The 22294-nt window shown below is 39.8% G+C and overlaps 1 protein-coding gene across 1 annotated transcript; it reads right to left on the reverse strand.

Annotated features, from left to right (window-relative positions):
• Positions 1–814: 814 nt before the first annotated feature.
• On the reverse strand, positions 815–15757 carry AADAT (aminoadipate aminotransferase; the record flags this gene model as incomplete). Its single annotated transcript, XM_081999285.1, has 13 exons — positions 815–856; positions 1205–1306; positions 1918–2024; positions 3512–3576; positions 5852–5913; positions 6724–6820; positions 8110–8192; positions 9373–9438; positions 9963–10172; positions 11483–11557; positions 12203–12335; positions 13897–14065; positions 15691–15757. The coding sequence occupies 13 exons, from the start codon at positions 15755–15757 to the stop codon at positions 815–817; spliced, it is 1278 nt and encodes a 425-aa protein (XP_081855411.1).
• Positions 15758–22294: the final 6537 nt, after the last annotated feature.

The following is a 22294-nucleotide window of genomic DNA, read 5'->3' on the forward strand; positions in this document are numbered from 1 at the left end:
TGTTCAGTTACCTAACACTGTTCAAAAACACGCCTGATTAACAAAGAGCAGAGAGCCGTTTTATTAGCACATCCACATGCCTTTGTCTACTGCAGATTTTCTAACACAGCTACAGAGTAATTATTCACAGACTGAAGTGAAAGCCAGCAATCAGACAAACTTTTACAAATTAGAGAATGAGCTGCAAAACCCATGCAAATTGCAAGGGACTTTAGGCCAAATAGTTTATTTGTAATCATAGCCTAATTTTCCTGGACCGGTTTCAATTTTTTAACATCCTTAAGTCAGTTTTGTCTGACAAAACTTTAGTAAAATTAAATACTGATCTTCAAATCTTCAAAACCAGATGCCATACAGCAGGACAAGAAGGAAAGTGACACACAAAAACAATTCCAACATAGGGTGTTGGAGGAATGTATCAGTTGGGATTAAGTAATAATGGCTAAGACCACCTCAGGTGCAACTTCCAAAGTAACCAATTTCCATCTTTCTCAACCCAAATGGGAAGCAAAAGCCAGAACAAAAATCAATTAAAATCTAACAAAACCATGGATTTGACAGGAAACAGAACATTTTGTTTTTGAGTATTTTAAGTGTTTCTGAATTGGAATAAATATAGTAATGCAATGTCCTGTTAGAAAAATTAAGCATATTGTTTTTCAATCTTTTGTATTTTTGCTTTTTTAGCTGAAAAAAATCTAAGGAAATATCCACTGTATTGTGCTTGCATTTAAAGTGTTCTGATGAAATCCAATTGTCAATAAATATTTTCTGGAGAAGATTTTGATTGCTGCAAGAGCTCTACTTAGCTTTTTCATAAAGCTTCTTTTATAAGGTCAGCCAGTCTCTTGAAGGCCTACAATGACACAAATATGGTTCACATTTATATTTCAGCATTACTTAAATAGGCGACACACCAAACCTGTAAAGCTACTAAAACTACCCTAACTAACCATATACAAACTCAGTATTTTATACTACAAAATTCTGCTGATATTCTGTTTTCTTTTTACAACAACAAAAGAAAAAATCAGCTAAGAAACAGCTTACACTGCTTCAAAAGTACTGCTTAATCATCTAAGTACTAAAAAAACTACACTTACATTCAAGAAAACACATAAGGAGAAGTAACTAAAAATAAGGGAGCATTAGTATGTGAGAAACTATCTTGTTAAGAATGTAAAAAAAAATAAATCTCACTTACCAGATCCATCTGGGCTGGAGAAGACAGAGAGAAGGAGACTCTGACATAAGAACTAGGCTCTGAACTATCGATACTGAATGCTGCTCCAGGTACAAGTAACACCTAAGAAAAATTGATTAGCTACACAGTTATCACCAATTCTACCATTTTAAAACACTGTGTTAAATTAAATTTGAGAAGGCTCACTGCTGAAATATTGGTATCAGAACATGGCTTAATGTACTTCTTCTCTTCAAAATGAGAAGCCAAAAATATTCAACCAGTAATCAGACTTTTCATAACAAAATCAAAGGGCTTTTAGGTTTTGGTTACCTAGGCTGGTGGGTTGCCAGGTCTGTCTTATCATCACAATGTTTAAAAACACCAGTGAGGTGGGATGTATTTTCTCTTATTAAAAAGATATAATGGACAGCCAGCATTCATATAGATACATATATTAACATTATATATACAGTATACATTACATTGTACTATGTATTATAATGTTTTAAATTTAAGTAAACTCATTAAATATGAACATCTGAATACAGACATGAAAATACTTTATTAATGAAGCACCATGTGACAATGCCTGACTTGCACTCAGTGATGGTGCACAGCAAGTTCCCTTGCTTTTTGATGTGTGTGCATATGTGTGGGTAGATATGGTAAATTTATTTTACCCTTCCCTCATTTCATTTTAACATAATAAGCCATTAAACCATAGGTCATACTTCTTTCTGCAAAGCTTTTTCCATGATCAACTGCTTTGTATCAGAAACACCCTTAATTTTGATCCATAAGAACATGCCAGCAGCAGGAGGGTACCATTCTGCCAAGCCTGGAGAGAGATGGAGAGAGAGAAAAGAAGGGAATCAAGAAAGAAAATTCTGCCCCACCTTTAACTGACACATCATAGATTCAGTGATATTATGGATTTGTTGCTCCAGTGAACTCAAAGGGAATGTGGGCCACAGAGCCAGCATGCCACTCACCACATCTAAAATGCTCCTAATCAAGTCTGTGTGGGTGTGGGCTTATTGCACTTGTGCTGGTATCCTCAATACTTCTTGTGAAAGTGATTGCTCTGAATTACAGAAATCCCAAACGTTAACAAACTATATTTGTTGATTACTTTCAGAGCAAGTAAACAATCTAAAATAATTTTTCTGATGCAGTTTCTCCTAGTATCACATTGACTATCAACACAATTTAAATTGTAGCAAAGCACAAAACTATTTTCCTTTAAGTTACAATGATTATAGATTTTTCCCCAAAGAAAAGGAGACCCTAGGAGTTTTGAGGCGGATGGGAATGCTTAGAGAGGATTTATGCCTTAAATTATATATGCAGACTTACTGTATACCTTTTGTTTACCTAGAATTCTTTATTTGGTTTTGGACATATTTTTGAAGAAACTATTTATTTGACATCCAGCTCTTCCTTGATGCATTTAATAATTACATATCTACAAAATAAAGGTCCATCTTCCATAATATTATGTCTCCTATTACTAGAAAATGTGAAGAACCTGTAGTCTTTTACATGAGTGTATTCTCACAATACACTTTAAGGTAGCCCAGTGCTATTACACTATTTTGATACTTGAGGAATTGAAACAAAGAAGGCCTATCTAGGTCAACAACTCATGGTTGTTCAGAGCCTCGTAGAAAAAGAAGAAATAGTTCATATCTAAAAACCTGGAATTAGCAAGAGTAAGTACATTATTGACACTGTGGTACCCAAATATCCATGTCCCATGGAAGTATCACCTAAGGCAGGTTGGCAGCTCTTAAGCAGTTACTGCTGATTCCACTTTGAGCAAAAGGAGTGAGTCACTAACTGTAACTGCATTATTGTTGATCAAATTCTTTCTATGCATGCTCTGTGATAAACCACAAAAAGGGACATTTAAACTGATTTCTCACAAAAAAACCCATTATCACTACTGATATATCAAATGTTTCTGTTTTCTTTTAAATTAAGGCCACTAAATCTGGTTATTTCAGACAGAGATTTTGAAGACAGCTATTTTAAAGATAAGAAGTAAAACACAGTGGAGTGAAATATATAGCCTTTGTAAAACTGCTTTATATAGTAATGTGGTGAGCTTTTTTCTCATCGCCATCTCCTTGTCCCACCAGAAAAGCATGAAAACAGCAGCACTAGATAATTTGTCCCAAGCTTAATATTTAATGTCATTGATCTGCTTATAGTGCTTATCTGTCACTTCAGTCAAGAGATGAACTTTAGTGATTTTTCTTGAATGCAAAGATGATAAATAGCTAGAAAAAAATCTAAGTAGTTAGCTGTGTTGCACTTACTGACCTTTTAACCACTTGTCAGCAGCAATGAGCATTGCATCCCGCTGGGTCCTGTAGAACTCCACCACTCTGAAAGTAAATTACCAATTCAAAGTCATGATTCCATAGTGCTTCAGAGTCCATTTGTTTCCAAAGGCAGAAACAAAGCTTTTCTACTTAACAACCTAAGTGCACACTTAACGAAAATATAAGTATATCCTAGATGGGCACAATACAGTATACTGTCTGTATAAAGCTTTGTATATATATCGGAGAAGTCCTGAATGCTTCAGTGTGTCTCCAGCAATGCACCGATCAACCCGACAGAGGAAGTGCCTGTGTGGCTGCTTCTTAAGCTTTATGTATGTCATGGAAACTCTTTCTATATTATACCCGTTCTGTCTATTATATGAGTGGATACAAGCCCTGTTAGCTATATTCACCACACAAAACAGGCATACTGAAGAAAATTAATGACTTGTACATATGCAAAAGCACAGACTCGATATTTGTGGATTTGGGTTGAATTTGTGTAACAGGTAAACATGGAAATGATATTTCACAAGGTAAAAAGCAAATCATATGATAAACCTGTGATGACTATCTGACAGTTTCCCCTTTTCTAAACTTTTGAACATATATATCTCCTTCACACTTTACGTAAAACTTGGAAATAATTCAATCTCTTATTTTGGAAAATGACCCTAACTGAAGTTTCAACATGGACAAGTCTTGTGCAGTGGCTTTTGTTGATGTAAGACAGCTGTGATTCTGCAACAGCAGACATGAGAGAAATGCCTGACACAGAATTCATAAATCATATGCAAATGTGTTCCCTTCTCTGCACAGAAACCATACTTAGTAATTTTCATAATTTTACATTTAGATTTTTTTATACTCTCTCAAGCAATAGCTTTGATTTCTGGATGCATTTTATTACACCCAATACCAAAGGCTTATATAGTTTAGGGACTCAGCCTACACCAATTACTACATTCTGTGAAATGGTAAATCTCACTCGTGCAGTTTTTACCACATCACAAATTCTGTTGCAAGCTTTTTACCTTTTTGTTATTTTACTTTCATGTTGGAAGGAAATAGTAAGTGCTAGTGAAACAAGACTTCCACAAAAAATGTAGTTGCTCCAAACTATAGGCTAGCTCCTACTCAAAAGCATGATCTAACAAGTTAACCTTGTCCAAATGAAATCACCTGGAACAGATTGCAGTCAGCTGTTAGGCCTCATCAATAGGTCACCTGATAACAGGCTCTAGAAGGTTATAAAGGGTTGCAGCTATCCTACTGCAGTACTATTCTCATTAGTCAAGGGGAAGAACAGCTTTCTGGGTTGAGCGAGGAGGCCCTTTGGTCTACAAGAAGGTGGTAAGTGAAGTAGATGCATTTAAGATATATTCTTCTAACTGCTGAAAGTTCAGCTAAAGTGTGGTCTGAGTTTCCTTTCAAAACCTCTCTTTATGCTCCTATTTCTTAAAACAAGACAAAGCCAGGACTGATGCATCTGTTTGGTTTTTTTAAATACTGGTGTTTACACTATGGACAACAGGTGCTCAGGGGACAGAAGTGGCTGTTACAGTCAGATACAAGAACTTCTTCTATGCTTTGCTCACATGCTTGTTACAGGCCTCTGCAGAGTGTAGCAACACTACCCACTGAAATACAGAGCTTGGGGTTCTAATGGTATCCAAGTATGGATACTTCTGAAATGAAGTATGGATACTCAAGAGAAACTATGTTCCTCCAGCATAATGAAAAACAAATGTGTGTCAGTCAGTAGGCAAGAAACACCTTGCCGAGTTAGACCTTAGCCCAGTGCTCTGCCCTCCAAGAGTGGTGACAGAAGCAATGTTTAGCAAGTGTCGGTGAACCTCACTGCTCTCTATAGTTCTTTCCATCAGCGTCCACCATCATTAGATTAAGGATGCTAGAGGGTGAATCCCTCCTGTGAGTTAGTGAGGCAAGAACTCCCTTTAGAGAAGCTATGCTGACTCTTTCTCAGTAGATTATGTACTTGGTGATCTTAGCCTTTCCTACGGACACTGCCACTTCAGCAGGGATGAAAACTTTATTCACGGACTTGGAGCTCAGGATCCTCTTGAGTTCCCTTCAGGTGGGAGCTGCATAATGACTGTGCTAGTGCACTGGCAGATTGTTGGTCTGTAGTGGTAATTTACATGCCCTGACCTGCATGTCTGCAACTTCACACAGACCTCCTTCAGGACTGGCTTAACCATTTGGCCTAATACTGATGCATCTCCTCTGACCTGTTTACGGCAAAGAATGTTTTATGTAGGTAACAAGGAGCAGAGTGACAGATGATGGGATTCAGCATATGATGTGATCCTACCTGTCTATATGCTCCAAGAAACCCTTTTCTCCCCATTGCTGAAGCAGCTGTGATATCATAATCTAGAGAAATAAAACACATCATCAATACCACATTTTAAACAGGACTGTTCCACAATCAACAAAAGATATAGCCTGATGCATTATTCAAAATTCCACACAGGCAAGAAATTGCATGTGGGGTCTCTTGGAGCCCTTTATAAACAGAGGTGGCAACAGCAACGGGCCGTTGTGGTCCATGCTACTGCTGTCTCCAAGGATCATGGCAGTGTTTGGAAGCTGGGGTGGGAAGAATGGATGAAGAGCTAAATAAGGTAATCAGGGAGAAAAAGGAAAGGCGATGTTATATTGCTTTATCTTCCTGCGCGTATCGGTGTGTCTGCTTTAATACAGCCTCTGTGATGAACTAATGGAGCTGGAAGATGGAAGCCATATTTAGATGTGCTCAATGTCTGCTTTCCTTATTAACTATAAAGGTACTGTAGTTGGCAGCCTGCTTTCTAATGTCTCTGTGGGCTGCTGGTATTGTTCTAACTACAAAGTAGGCTGAAAAATAGAAAAAAACAATGAACAATTTACACAGCGGTTTTTCAAGTGAGCTTACTAGCAAGAGATACGAAGTATTTTAAATCTTGATTCTTGAAATTTAGGGTTAGCTGTGCTTTCTGTGCACTGAGATACCCTCTAGCTCTGGTTGCAATTTCTATGGTGGTCTCTTTTCCGTTGGCAGAATTGACAATGTATGTGCTTATAAACAAAACTGCAAAAATGCAGAGCAACTGCAAAAGTGCAAAGCTGGCTGGTTTTTGTTTCTTATGACTTGGAATATGTTATCTTCTCTAAATACAATTCAGTTGGAAGTTTGGTACTTGCCTGTGTGAAAGTGCTGGTGTGCATTGTTGAAACCTGAATGTGTAGAATAACTCTGTCAATAAGAGGCTTGGGACCTGTCAGAAAACCTATTCTTAACCTAGAGAAAAAAAGCAGAGAAAGTTACTACAGAAATGCAGTGTGCTAATACTCTGTGTGAGTTATGGTTTAACTTGTAACTGGGAAAACCTGTAACAATTTTGTTGATATTGTAAGGCTCTCTTATGCATTTATCTATATCTTAATACTGCCCTAAACCCCAGGTTTATGCATCTTAGGAGCCGAGTATCAAAGTCATGAAATAAAAACATTTAAGGGTTTTTAATGCTTATAGTTGCTTCTTAGTTCTGAGACTTCAGGACATATCCCATATTTGTAAGCTTTCCCCTGCAACCATAAAGATTATATGAATCAAAGTCAAGAAAAGACAGGTTAAAAATCAAAGTCAAGAAAAGACAGGTTAAAAATCATGAATACTCAGGCTTTATGAAAAACAGATGAGAAGTGGCACACAGCTTTACTCTTTTACTCCCTTTCAGTACTGTGGAATAAATGGAATTCAGACTGATAAATCAGATTCTTATTCGTGCTTCAATGCTTATGACCCATCTTTACAGACTGGCTGAAGTTTTTCTTCAAAGAAAAATAGAACTAGTAAGCTCATATGCGTCTTTGACAAAGATAAAATTGCATCATGCCTTTTTGCAGTGTCACTTCTGAAACAGCAATCACACTTAGCATCATGTTGTCTCCTCACTTTCTCAGGGATGGGGTTATAATCCACTAGCTGCCAGTGCAGAATTCACATTAGTTTCTTATATCTATTAGAATAATAAACAAAAGCAAGTTAAAAATCAAATATGTTGACTTCTGTGAAATGGAAAACAGGCAGCCTAGTTTTTCAGGCAGGTGGAAACAAACTGAAAGAACTTGTAAGGCTAGAAGACAAGAGATCAGTATAACCCTATGAATAGTTTGTGGAGAATGATGCCATCGTTTCTTTTCTGTATTGCAAGTTCAGGGAGTCTGCAGGAATGGTAAGAGACAGGAGAAATAGAAAAAGAGAGAAAAGCTCTTAGGAGTTCCAGGAACAGAACTGGAATCCAGCATCTGCCTTCCTGCCTATATGGTGTCTGCAAGAATGAGCTGCCTGGGCAGGGCGGCTTAACTGTCAGCATCAGAACAGAAACAGAATCTGGAGTTAAATGACTGCCAAGAGATGACATGAAAAGTGAGCAGGCTGAGAAAATCTGTGTATCCAAAAGTACATTCCAGAAACGGATCGGTATTAGATGAAAAAACACTGACATGTCTGATCATTTTGTATGAAGTATTAGTCTTGTGCCTTAACTGAACAGGAAACGCTGAGCAGTGTGAAGCGGGCCTTACCCAGATGAGAGAATTTTAGAGAAAGAGTCAGTCCTGATAACTCGGCCATCCACATCCATTGAGAGGAAAGTTGGAGCCCATGGCTTGGAAGAAAAATAAAAATAAAGTTCAAGGTGCTAGTAAGGATTATGATAGAATTATTTTCTTTATTATTTCTTAAATATTTTTGATAATAAATATTTCACAGATGCACATTCCAAGAAAAAAAAAAATGCAGTAACTTGCTGACAAGGGATTGTTAGGCTAGCTGTCTTGAGATGTGATGACAATATTCTATGAAGGTCATAAAGAAATCAGCCTTGGTATTTTTTGATGCTTAGCCCATGGTTCAGCATACAAGTGTTCAGTTCAAGTTTTGGTATGATGCCATAAGTAGGGGAGAGAAATAATGATTTCTCTGCCAAGATATTTTATGGAATAAGCAGAAAGATACTGTAATTTCTAAGATGGGGGCCTGTAGATTTTAGCTTTATCTTAAAGGAAATCAGAAGATATGACTAAATTTTAATGATCTGAGTTCAGCATGCTTTTTTCCTTAACAAGAATTCTACTTTTAGACATATTGTCTAATGAAGCTACACAATGCTATTCAATGTGTAAGTGAAGGAATTTTATTGCCTCCTCCCATAAACATATTTCAAAATACAAAACACTGAACTTTAGCTTCTACCAATGTTATACTGCTTTATAAGATCAGCTTTTATTCTTTGCAGACTGTGGAACTGTAGACCCATATGTGAAGACAGGTCAACACTTGATTTTTTTTTTTTTTTTTACCATCTGGGGAAAATTTACATGAAGTGGGGAAGCTGCCTATCCAGTACTATGTTCTGTGGCACCTGAGAGAACTCTCCAGAAAGGCAAAGGGGTAAAATTAGGATATAGTAGATTGGGAGTAGGCAGTAGCATTCCACTGAATTAATGAGGAGCCTGGGCTGAAAGGAACATTGAGGCTGCTATTTTCAAATGCTGCTTCAGTGGCACACTTGTTTTGCTCTGGAGGCAAAGTCTTTGCCATTTTCTGACTACTGAAGGAAATTCTGTCCTGTAGAAAGCTTGAAGGAATTTGGACCACTGATTAACAGGACTGATGCAGTAAAATGCCACAAAGGGGCCAACAACTGAAAGTAGCATAGGCTGTTACGCCTTACAACTACCTTGGTAGGACATGAAGGAGCATGCAGGAAGACTCATGGCTCAAACCTTAGTTCTCTCCAGGACCAGAAAAGGAGGTCTTAATAAGGAGTATGGAAGACAAATTACCTTTTCAAACTGAAGAAAGTAGTAAGGGTCATCCTCTATTATAAGGAAATCATATTTTCTTGCAAGCTAAAGAAATGAATAAAAAGTAAAGATTCATTAAAATGTAGACACTGTAAATTCAGTTCTTCCTATACCCTGGGCCTATTACCAGGACCATATTATGAATCTATGGATTGTTTATTCGCTATATACAAGGGCCTATCAAGAGAAGCTTTCAAATGCCCAATTTAGAGATCAAGTGTAAACGTAAGAGCAAACATGATACCTGCAGTAGAAGGGCACATGTATATAACAAAGCCTGTTCCATGTAGTGTTCAAACTGTGCAGAAAACTTGCAATATGTCCAGTTTGGAGCCTATGGCAAAGATACCAGCCAGTGATGGGCTACTATTGCAAAAACAATGTATTTAATGCATAGTCCACCTCTGAAGAGTTGTCATGAAAGAGGTTCTCCTAGAAACAAGTTCTAGGAGGAATGTCTACTGGACCAATAATGGGCCCAAATGCCATACATGGGGTATCCTCAACTGAAATGAGACTGACATTTATCCATTTCCACCTACAAGGTTCACAAGGCCCCAGCTACATACCTGGTAAATCTCCTTCTTGCGCTCTGCGGTCAGAGAGTTTCCAGTTGGGTTGCAGCCATTTGGAATGGTGTACAGGAATTTGGGGAGATGGTGGCTACAATTTTTTACATCTTCTGAGCTCCAAGTAGATAGAATTTCTTTTAGAGCTTTTGGAATAATGCCATGTTGGTCGCTAGGAACATTAATTATGTTACAACCCAAAGGTCTCAGCTGTTGGTAGGAGGAACAAAACTGTCATAATACCGTAATTCAGAGGTCTTCCTTTTGTCATTGGCATTGTAAAATTTTAGTGATACAAAGTCTTTCTGGCTTTACAGCTGTAATCTCTAACTCCATTTGCTCATAATTCAAAAGAAAGCTTGTCTGAATTTGCTGCAGAGCTTGTCAAACTTACCACACTACTCTTATTTGCCCTGTTAAGACAACTGAGAAGAAACAGGTAGCTCCTATGTCCAACTGCTGTTCTTCTCTAGGAAATCACACCTGGTTTTGCAAGCAGAAAGGGATTTTGTGAATTTGAACTGTTCCCAGGACTTCCAACGCTCTCACCACAGGTAGTAAGTTCATAACACCTTCATTCCCTGATGACAATTTACGCTCTACTTCAGTGGAAGTGCCAGAACTATAAGCTACTCTTCACTGACAAAGGGCAAAGAATCTGTTCTCAATAGATATATTCAGCAATACAAGGCAGAATGAAATGATGCTACTGCAATGACAAGTTGACAGCAGCATGAAAAAAAGAAATGGGTAAAATGCTAAAAAAAAGCATGCTGTCTCCCCTCTGGAATTTCAATTTGTACCATGTAGTGCTCTGCACTACTTAAGTAAAAATGTAAGTTGCTGCATTGTCAAAATATATTCCTAAGAAAGTATATTTGATTAGATAAGATATACTCAACACAGAGAACAATAACAAAATTCCTTTTGAATCAAGGGAAGACTAGACTGAGATTGTGGTATGTTATCTATCGCAACCCTTCTTACAGTTCTTACGCATTTTAAGCTGACATTTAATTACATATGGATTAAATTACTTTTCAGAAGTAAAATTTGCTATTTTTGTGTAGTTCTTACTAATTCACATCTTCATACTCCTATATGGATGTTTCAGGACTATTCCAACTTTATACTATTTATAGCTATGGTATAATCTGACCATGAAACACTTCAGGTGTATGTGCTGACAGGTTGACATACCTGCTTGTTATAAATTTGCTTCAACCTGACTAGGTTGTGATGGCTTTCTTTCCAATTCCAAAAGTGACCCTAGCCCTTGAATGAACTAGGATTTGGAAGTGGAACTTCTGTCCTGGGAATAGCTTTTATAGAATTTTTAGTAGAAAAGCTTCTAGAAATTAATTTTTATGAACTTAACTAGACTAGTACTAAAAACTTGATTCTTAGATATGTTTTTATAGTACATACAGACAGTTTACATAAGCCTGCAGATCAGGTACTAAGTTGCTGTTTACTTCAAATATAACATTCACAATTTTTTGTAGCCAAAAAATACTTACAGCTGCTAGTGTCCCAGAGTATGTAGGTGCATCCAAAAGGATGTTGTCGCCAGGATTAATGAGCATTTCAAACACCTGTGAAAGAAAAGATTCTACTTTAGAAAAACTATGCCATTCTTGTACACATGGTTCATACTTCTGACTTCTTAGCTGGGTTAAAAATCTTGAATAGATATTAGTAATTCCCTAACCATTTAATTATGCTGTCTGTGAGGAAAAACAATTAACAGATGAAAAATCTGCTTTAGAGCAAAATGAAGCTAGGCAATCAGCTAGAGAATATCAATTTGAAATGGAAAGACACTGCTCTATTATACAATAGAAATAGTCCTTCGGTTACAGAAAGGATCAACTAAGCAGTAGTGGGAGTGGACGGGAAAGGGTAATTACTTAAGTAATTACTTAAGTAATTACTTAAGTCTAACATAATTAGAACTGAGTTATGGTAAAGAAAATAAAGCACCTATGTCCTTCTTACTGCAGTACTTGAGTAACATTAAATTTTACCTTGTAGTGCATTTTCTGACAGGCTCTTTGGTTCACCCAAACATTCATGCAGTCTTGACAGTTTAGATGGCTGCACCAGTTTTATTTCAGTTTTATTATCTTGTATTGATGAGAGACATATATTTAACAAACTACCTTGCATATAGTTACACTGTGGCACTTAATGCCGAGTGTAACTGAACTGATGGAAGAATAAGGAGCTTTTGGTCTTACTTTACACAAGCCTTCCTGGCTGCCAGTCGTGACACACACTTCCATTTGTCCTTGCTCAGGACTGTAGTTGGCTGTGGGGGGATTATGTAGATTCCGCTGGAAATCCTTTAGCCAAGACAGCAGCTCTGGAATCCTAAAACATGAATAAAATAAAGTGTATCTAACATCTTACATAGGCCAAAGCTAGGCTGTTCCTCTAAATCACCGCAAAATCTAGCGTGCAGCCCCGAGTCTGATTTCAGCTGTCACACAGATACACTTAGTTGCTGCTTTTATCACTGCTTTATCAAATGATGAAAATGAGATAAATGTTTCTTATGGAAAAGCAGAGGAGATGGGCATCTATGATCATAGACTCATAGAACAGTTTGGGTTGGAAGGGAGTTTTCAAGGTCATCTAGTCCAACCCCCCTGCAATCAGCAGGGGCATCTTCAACTAGATCAGGTTGCTCAGAGCCCTGTCCAACCTGATCTTGAGTGTTTCCAGGGATGGGGCATCTACCACCTTTCTGGGCAACCTGTGCCAATGTTTCACCACCCTCATCGTGAAAAACTTCTTCCTTAGATCTACTCTAAATCTACCCTCTTTCAGTTTAAAACCACTACCCCTTGTCCTGTCACAACAGGCCTGCTAAGAAGTCTGTCCCCATCTTTCTTATAGGCCCCCTTTAAGTACTGGAAGGTTGCAATAAGGTGTCCCCAGAGCCTTCTCTTCTCCAGGCTGAACAATCCCACCTCTCTCAGCCTGTCCTCACAGGAGAGCTGTTCCATCCCTCTTATAGTTTTTGTGGCCCTCCTCTGGACCCTCTCCAACAGGCCCATGCATTTCCTGTGCTGAGGGCTCCAGAGCTGGACACAGGACTCCAGGTGGGGTCTCAGCAGAGCGGAGTAGAAGGGTGGAATCACCTCCCTCAACCTGCTGGCCATACACCAAATTATGATACTGAAATCTGGGTGGAAATGATTTGCCAAGAATGGTATAGGTGTGGACGCTGAACAATATCCACTCCTAGGAGTGATCTTTTCATACTGAACTGTGGCAATGTGACAAAGCTAGTAATAATACTAAAAACAGGCTGCAGATAATAAGGATTTCTGAAACAGATGTTTTCAAAAAATGTCTTAAGATCTAGTGGCATGTCCAGAAATGGCTAGGTTAATTTAAATATTAAGACATAACTTCACTGATTAATACGTGTCTTTGCAAACCTGTTACAAGCCTGACTCCAGGCTGTCTGCTGGGGAGTTCATAAGTGCTAAAGTACTAAAAATGACTATACTATAAATACCTCCAATTGCTACAAGTAGTACATACTGACTTTAATATATAGTACCAAATGAGGGCAAAACAAATACTCCAGAATGTGGGAACTACGTATTGCAATGCAGTATCTTTTAATGAATATTTTATTGCAAACCACAAAATGATTCCTCCTAGTGATTTGGGAGTCTGGATTCTCAAATACTAACAGCCAGGAAATATTCTGGCTTGAATGTTACTAGTATTGGGGCTTTTTTAATTACTCATCTGCTCAAAACTTTCTACTTAAACTGAAATGTAGATAGTGAGGCAAATTGAAAGACATCAAACCTGTTTTACAAACAAACTTTAAAAACATAGGTGGATTAATGTAATAATAAAGAATTTTATGATAATTTGATCCTGGTATCTTGCTAGCAGCTGTGACAGATACCCTGCTGAGGCCGAGTACTGGAGAGCTCTCTTCATCAGATCTTCCCCAATCTCAACAGCAGTTCCATGTCCAATGGCAATAGTAGCTCTCTTAAATGGAAAAACATTAGGGTTTGGTGCCCCTCCAGCCAGAGAGATGAGAGATGGAGGAGACTTCTGCATCAATTCAGCTAGAGTAAAAGAAGACCTTGGTTACAATTTGATTACTGTAATGCTGATCATATCCTTTAGTCACTATATAACAATGGGTCAGAGAAGCTTGTTCTGTTTTTCACTTTATTTTTTTAAACTGTTATGAATTCAAAAGGGTGATAATTCTTTTTAAACTCACCTTTCTACTTGGATTAAATGGAGAGGGAGACATGGGTGATACAAGCCAAAACAAAAAATCATCCTTGTTTTAAAATAAATTTTAAATAGCTTTTTTATCTTATTTGGACTGTTCTACTACTATAAAAACTTCTTCTGTGACTGATGTCTTTTAAGCTTCAAGAATTTAAAATCCTGATGATCTTCTGTTTAGAATGAATTTTTGTTCAGTCTCACTTTAGCTGATGTGGCAGTAGTGCAGCTACACTGACAGTTGCATCTATGATTATAGCTCTTGCATAACAGAGTGGGAATGTTGCTGGCAGCTCAGCTTCAGTGGCAGAGGGAGTGTGTAAATAATTCACAGTATGAAGAAAATGTTAACAACTCTTGCTTTAAAGTCAGTTTCACAATCATTCAGATCCAATCTATGCAGTGCAGACTGGACCTTAATCCAGCAAGGGCACTCGATTGCATTAAATCTAAGAGCTCACAATATGGCATTCATGCTGGCTTGACAGTTTTACATCAGATATGAGAGGACAGGAGACACCTTGGCTTAAAGCCTCCTGTTATCGAGTTTATTCTCCGCTACTTATTAGCAAACTTGAGCATGGGGAGTTAATTCTTACCAGTTCAGCAATATGGGTCATGTCTGTGACTTCTGCTCTGGTAGAGAGATTTACTTTGTCATCAAAACAGCACACTCGGTGTGTCTTTCTGCACAAGCTGTGCTACTTGGTATTTCTGTTATGATGCGTATCAGTGTATCACTTGAGAAAGTATGGAGACTGACTAGAGTAAATTAGTTGACTTAGCTGTACCTATATGAAGCATTTTAAACAGAACTGCAAATGCCAACTCCTTACCCAGAGAGGAAATTCACCCCTGAAGGCTTAAGTAGTGAGGTATGTCTCATGCTCTGATTCTGTTGGGTCCCTCTAAGTTTCAGCTGAGTAAACAAATAGGCAGCTAACCTTTTCTGTGACACAGAAGACTGCAACACGGTAGCCTAAAGATAGCATTATATAGAAAAGGAAAGTGTAGTAACACTGAGAAGGTGGTGGGTATTTATGAACATTAACAGGATACAGGAAAGCTAGGTGGAAAGAAATATTATGCTGGGACTGAAATTCAAGTCATTAGCAGTTGCTTGTTCCTAGACAACCAGCGTAAATTCAATAGCAGACTGCCAAAAGCTCTGCTTCAGTAGCAGAGAATTTTTCAGACATGTGTTGAAGTGACAATACTTCTGTCTGGATGGGTTTCTGAAATGGTTCACGGCTATTCACTTTATTATTCTTTCTACCTGCTTGACATCTCAACTTGATGAAAGTTAAAGCAGTTAACTGGCCTTGCTTGTCAGCTGACAGCATGGGTTTTTTTCCAAGCCTTTTTCTAGTTTTTAGCCATGATACACCAGCAGAGTCCAGAATGTAGAATGATACCCTTCCACAGAACTGGGAAAGAACAGCCGCATACTTACTCAGAAGTCTTATTGGAGATCCTTTTCTTGCTGCACTTACAGTGGTGATAAACCGAGAGTAATTCATACCTATGGGGAAAGAGCAATTAGTTGGACATGAATCTAGGAAAGTTGAGTAGGAACCCCAGTGCTTCCGGTATGTGCATCTCCCACAAGTAATGCTTCCAATTTGTCATCTCCATAGATGTGTTCTACCATAAATTAAATGTAAACTTAATCCTGTTAAATTCCAGCACTGATTTTATTTTCCTTTTTGAATTCAGGGAAAAGGTTTCTGCTTCATACTTGCGGGTTCTGTCACAGTTTCCCAATGGCACTGGAACAGTGAGATTAGGCCAGATGCTGCCATTCTGATACACGCAAATAGCTGTACAGCTTTGATCTCAGGGATTTGCTGGTCTGCCATTGAACAGGAAAAAGCCTTTTTCCCCTCCTTTTACTGCCAGCTGTGGTTTTTAAAGGCAGTTTACAAATTTGAAGATCTGACAGCTCTTTTTTTTTTAAGAGAATTCAGCTTTATTTAGCTCTAAGTTTTGCACTTAAAGTGCTTTAACGATTACAACCCATACTTATGAGTCACAACACTTGTCAAGTTAGAGGTGTGTGTGTTGGTTTTTTTTTTTGGAAGAATAATTAAGGATGTCTTTCAAAATGCTTCAGATGAGTGCTTTCCCTCCTTTTCCCTGGTGCCCACAGAGATTCAGTGGATGGTGAAATGCAGTCCGGCAGGAAGCCTCAAGGCCTGTTCTCACAGGAGAGCTAACTGCTCCTTCCTCAGGAAGGGAAGCACAGGACTGAACTGGAGGGCAAAGAGATGCTGTCATTTTGGCTACCACTTCCAAGTGTCCTTCTACTGAACTCACAGAAAAGAGCCCTCTAGCAGCCACAGCAACACGTGTATACTGGAAGTTATTAAAAATGATTTGTCAAGGAAGGCTGCTTTAAAAAAAAAAAATTCTTTTAAAATGTACCGTTCTCAACTTTCCTCACCCTGCGGCGCCTTTCCCCCAGTAGCAGCACACCCAGGCCCTGCCGTCATGCTGCTGGCTACATACCACGGCCTGCTCCAGCACTTCGGGCACAGCGCCTGCCATCCCGCCTACCGCCAGCTCCAGCCGGGGCCGCCACCCCGGCTGCGGCTGCGCTTCCGGGGATATAGTTGAGGCTACGCTGCGCCCCCTCCCCGAGGTGGTTCCCGAGACAGCCCGCCGTTGCCCCCCTCCCCGGAAGGGCCGCTCCGAGAGACGCAGCCCGACCCCACCGTTGGCCGGCCGCTCGCTCACCTACCGGCAGGACGGCACGGAGCCGGCGGCGGTGGCTGGCCGCGCTGCTGGGCATGTGCGGGCCCGCCCGCTCCGTGCCCGCGCAGCCGGGCGCTGGGGCGGCCCCTGGGCGCCGGGCGGGGCGGTGAGCGCCCCCTGGGGCGGCTCCCTCAGCGCCGCGGAGGCCGCCGGGGCCTGCGAAGGGAGCGGGGCCGGCAGCTGGTCCGGTAGCTGCCAGGCTGTGCGGCCGTGAAGGCAGCTGGGCGGGTTTGGGCGCCGATCCTGTGTAGATTCGTGCAAAACTCGTAAAACGCGCGGCTCCCCCATCGGTTCCTTCTGTTGTAACGCCCTAAAAGCAAGGGCTGAAGCTCGACGGGAGGCGGGGTGGCCGGGCAGGGGGCAGCGCGGTGGTCGGGGCAGTGCCGGGGTGCAGCCTGGGCCTGCCGCCAACCGTGGGGCGAAGGAGAGGGTGGTGGTGGGGAAAACGGAGGAGAATGTGAAACCTCCTACCGTTTTCCTTTCCTCTGGAAGGATGCACTGGTTGGGTCAGTACATCAGTCCTTTTACTAAGATTATTAGTTTATAAATCGCCAGAAAGAGGCAGCAGTGTGGAATAGGAGAGCTAAACCCGGTGTTGGCCTGTCAGACCTCGCCAGGGTGGTGGTAATGGAGTGATGGGGTTATTGTTTTCCTTGCGCTCTCAGCTTCCTCCAGCGGCAGCGCAGATGGTCTGTGCTCTCACCGCTCGTGGGGGCTTGCTCCTGGGGACCCACATGGGACGAAGGAGCTCCCTTTGATTAAAGCACAGCAAAAACGTTCTCATTTTTCAACCCAGTTATGATCTGTTCCAATTTATCATGTTTTCACTAAAGCTTATGCTGGTACAAGGAAGCAGGATTTAGATCAAAATTCAAAGTGGGACATCTGAAAGTAAGTTGGGGGTTTTTTTTTTCCTTCCCCCTATAGATGAACAGGATGGGTGCAGGGAAAAGCAGGATCAATTGCCTTGTGACATGTCCCCTCCTCTCGGGGTGTCACATGCGGTCGTTTGTGCAACACATGTGACTGTAGCTGCTGCTACTTGGAAAGGTCCAGGGACACAGTGTCACTTTTTAGTCGTGGCTTTGGACTTCAGCACTTCAGGGCTGCTGTGGTCCTTGCTCCTGCGTGCCAAGTGGAACAGATGGGTCTAGGTGTAAAAAAGGTGGTCTGAAAAAACAGTGCAGGGACACGGAAAATCAGGCGTGCTTTGCAACATGAGAGCCTTCCTAGTTAGCTTGGAGGCAGGAGAGTAAAAATACTGGATGAGATGAGCACTGAAGCATCTCTAGGCTTTAAATAAGTAAATCACCAGGCTTAAAGGTGCCCAGTGCTGAAAGCACTTTTTAACTGGCACCTTCCAAAAACCTGTTCAAGGCAAAGCTGAGGTGTGAGAGCAAAATGGCGCTAGAAAAAAAGAGGAGGCGCCACAGCAGGTTACCTTTATACCTCTTTTATTTCTGTAACTTTGTGCAGTGTTCAGATCTGCTGACAGGCTCTATAATTAGATGGAGTGGATTGAAATTGAGTTCCTGCCTAGTTTTTGATGTAGGTGAGGAGGGATTGTTTGTTTCGTTGGTATGTGAATGCTGTTACACTGAAAATAAAATTTTGTTGCTAACTTTCATGGCCTGAAGAATTTCAAATTTAGGTAATTACCTTGTAATAGTGTCATGTACAAAAATAAAAGATGGGTATGTAAATATGAAATAACCTAGAGAATGACAACCTGTGAGAAAACTGCTGAGTGTATTGATTAGGCCCCGAAGCAGCCACAAATGGAGAGGTACCAAAGTTCTGTGGGGAGCTGGCTGTGAAAACACTGGTTGAATCTGAACTGCTTTTTGTGTAATCTTGTTTTTCCATTTCCAGGCTGTCAGTGTTGCAGTTCATGGCACAGACCAAAGCCCAGAGAAGTTAAAAGAAAGATTTCCATTGATTTTGGTGGTCTTTGTCTGGTCTCCTAGCCAATTGTGGTGTCATCTTACTGAAACAAATTTAAAAAAAAATTAGAAAATGTGCAAATGTTTGGATGCTTATCCCTGCTGGATTCATATGGCAAATCTCTGCATCACTGTTTATATTCCTTAGCAACCACAAGTCGAGTGCTCTGTTTTCCTACTGTGTAAGAATAGTTATTTCCTTGCTGTCTTTGTGTATTATGTGCACACTTGGAACAATGGCTATTTGGTGCGAATCTTTGATAATTCATGAAGCATTGGTAAGGCCTCCATATGGTTGTTTCTAACGAGAAATATCTCCTCTTGTCTTAAAATGTACTCTGCTGCTCTCCAAAATGTCTACAGGCTGAGGCTCAGCTAGGTCCAACTATGTGTTAAAAAAACAACCAACAAAGAAAATAAAAACCTCTAAAACAATTTGATTTAAGAGAATAAGGAGATCAGGCAAATAATGTTCCTGCACTATTTCTTTATCCTCTAAGGACTTAAGAAATACCAAAACAGTATTCCTTTGGAGAGGACCAAGAGCAGAGCAAAGAGTTGAGACAGTGAACACCAAAATTCAACTTAGATACTGTTTTTGCAACTGTATCAATTTTAGTGTGAAGTGTAAATAACCTTAAGAAGCTGCAATAGTACCCCAGGCTACGTATTTTTTTATAGTTTTAAAGCATGTTTATTCTGTAAGATTTGAATGCCCCATTTGAAGTGAAATTTTCACATCTATTAAACGCGAGTCTGTGAAAAATATGATACTGCCTACAGAGGACCTAGTCGGGAGCAAAACTATTAGAAGGGTTAAAACCTCAGTGGTGCCTTTGAAGAGCCTGATTTGTGGGCTCGCACCGGCTCTCGTTGACCATAAGATGGCGCATATGTACTTCGTTTCCAGGTAGTGAACTCGAACTAAATAAAAATTTAAGCTAAAATCATATTGGCATATTTTATTTGACTGTAATTGCTTCCCTGCAGGCAGTTCCTGAAACTCGAAATTAAGAGTCCCACCTGAACAGCTTGGCTATCTGCATTTCAGTCAATGGGTTAAATTTCTGCCAATAATGCTTATTACTGGTTGGAGACAACAGAATGAAAAAGCGGCGCTGTCAAAATAGCGCTATGATGTGAAGGTGGAAATTTTAACATGACGAATTGGAATGGCTGCCCATGAGAAAAATCGCATAAGACCGGAAAATGGATAAGCGTGAGATCAGCCATTTTAAGCATCAGAAGCAAATTGTTACTGCCAAGGGCTGCCTTCCACAGGAAAAATGTTGACTTTGGCAGTACTTTTCTGTTTGCAGAGCACCCTGTATGCAGCAAACCATCACAGGTGTGCAGTAGTCCCGAAGATCAGGAAGATCTTGGCAGTGCAGAACAATTTGAATCTAGGATGTGAGCATCCACCGACACAGTTACTCTAAAGATGAGAGGTCCTTCTTTTTCCTGTGGGAAGCTAAAACTGCTGGGAGAGTGCTGGCTCTGTGTCTAGAGAGAATTAGTTGAAGAGATGTGATGTTCCTCGTCCTTTGGCTTGCAGATTACTTGAGTAATTTCCCGACTGTCTGTCTTCACTCTAAGCTCTTGTGAAAGTAACTCTTTTATTCTTCCTTTATGTAGTGCCTTTTTCAGTGGGACCCTCATCTTGCTGGCCCCTAATCAGACCAAGTGTAAAACAAGTAGAATGCTGTCACTTGTTACTCTCTTTTGAGGCAAATGCATAGTAAAACCTGTTGATAGTGTTTTTATACAGGATTTTTAGAACTTGATGCATCCCAAAAATGGGAGAGGGCTTAGGTACCAGTGTAGGAAGATTCTCAGTTACAAATCTTGCTGCCTATCCAAATAAAATTAAACAGGAACATTGGCTCACCTATAGGTGAGATCAGCCATTTTAAACATCATGCTGTTCATGCTTGTTGACCACCTCACTATCAGGAGGACATTGTTATTGTGTCAGCGTGCTTTCTGCTGGTGCTCATTTTGTAACATATTTTCCCGTATTTTTTTAATGGCTGGCTCCTTATTATGCTTCAGAGACTTAGATGAAAGTAACAGGACATCCATGGTATTCCTAATATTCATATCAGCTGTCAAATGATACTGTCTTAGAGTGAAAGACTTACGGTTCTGCAGAGTGACAGCTGTGGCTTGTATATGGTTGAAGCAGCCCTCTGTGCTTGAAAGGTGGTTTCACCCAGATATGTAGCAGTCTTATTCTCTGATTGACAACCTTTTTGTTTTTTTAGTGTACCAGAGCTGTCGTCATTGTGTCCATCTTTGTGTTTTTCCAGTCAAGCAGAGAGGAAAGCACGGCATCTAGAAAAACACAGTTTTCTAGATACTCTAGTAAAGAAAAGCTGACTTTCACAGTAATGTATTCCTCAAAAGCAGTTGCTTGTTCCAGAATGTGTTCCTTTGATAGGATGTCTAATACAATGAAATGTTTTCCTTTGACATGTGTCAGAGGCTCTGGTGCTTTTAAAAAAAAAAAAAAGCATCAGGCGTGATACTTTTCAGATCACTTTGTCCATGCTATAGAAACTGAAATTGGATGGAGAAAAGATCAATAATATATCCAGTTAATACACTAACGAATAAATGAAATGAATCATAAGAAATGAAATTACTTTTCCTGACAATCTTGAGATAAATGCAGTTCCATAATACCTCAGTCTTGTCAATTTGAATTTATATTGTAGGCAAACAGTTGCTGACACGTGAACTCCATTGTGTAAATCTCCCAGGAAGTGGATACTCACTATTATTTGCAACATACGTTATTCCCTGGGCTCAGCCTTCACTACCCATTTTCATTTAGTACAGGCAAAAGAGTTTTTCTTCCCTGGCCTTGTATGTTCTTCTGTTCCGAAGAAGGTCACATGTTTTAGTCTGATGCAAGAGTGATGTGAAATAAGGAATTATCCTAAAGGCAGAATGAGATAATGGAAAAGTCAAGTTTTTGCTTCATTCTTGTAATTTTGTCATTGCCTTCGTAAAAGACGTTTCCCAGCTGTGGTGAAAACTAGTACTAGAGATGCGTTGTGTCTCTGTGTATTTTGAAGTTTGTCTACTCAGCATGGAGTGATTTGTTGGTTTTGCATCTAGTCGTCTTCAGACTGCTGAAGATACCTTTTTGTTGTTGTTGTTAATTCTTGATTAGAATTTGGCCTCTTGGCATGAGAGTAGATTTATCTTGACTTAGGCATTTATCTATTAATTTTAATTTCTGTGCCTTCTATAAATAGAAAAAATAATTTAGACTATTCCTCTATCCTACTTCAAGCCAAATTTTACTTTCAGCAGTTGCAATATAATTATGCTTCTGTTCCATTAGGTTTTGCT

Source organism: Phaethon aethereus (assembly GCF_964289735.1).
Source record: "Phaethon aethereus genome assembly, chromosome: 4".
Lineage (NCBI taxonomy): Eukaryota > Metazoa > Chordata > Aves > Phaethontiformes > Phaethontidae > Phaethon > Phaethon aethereus.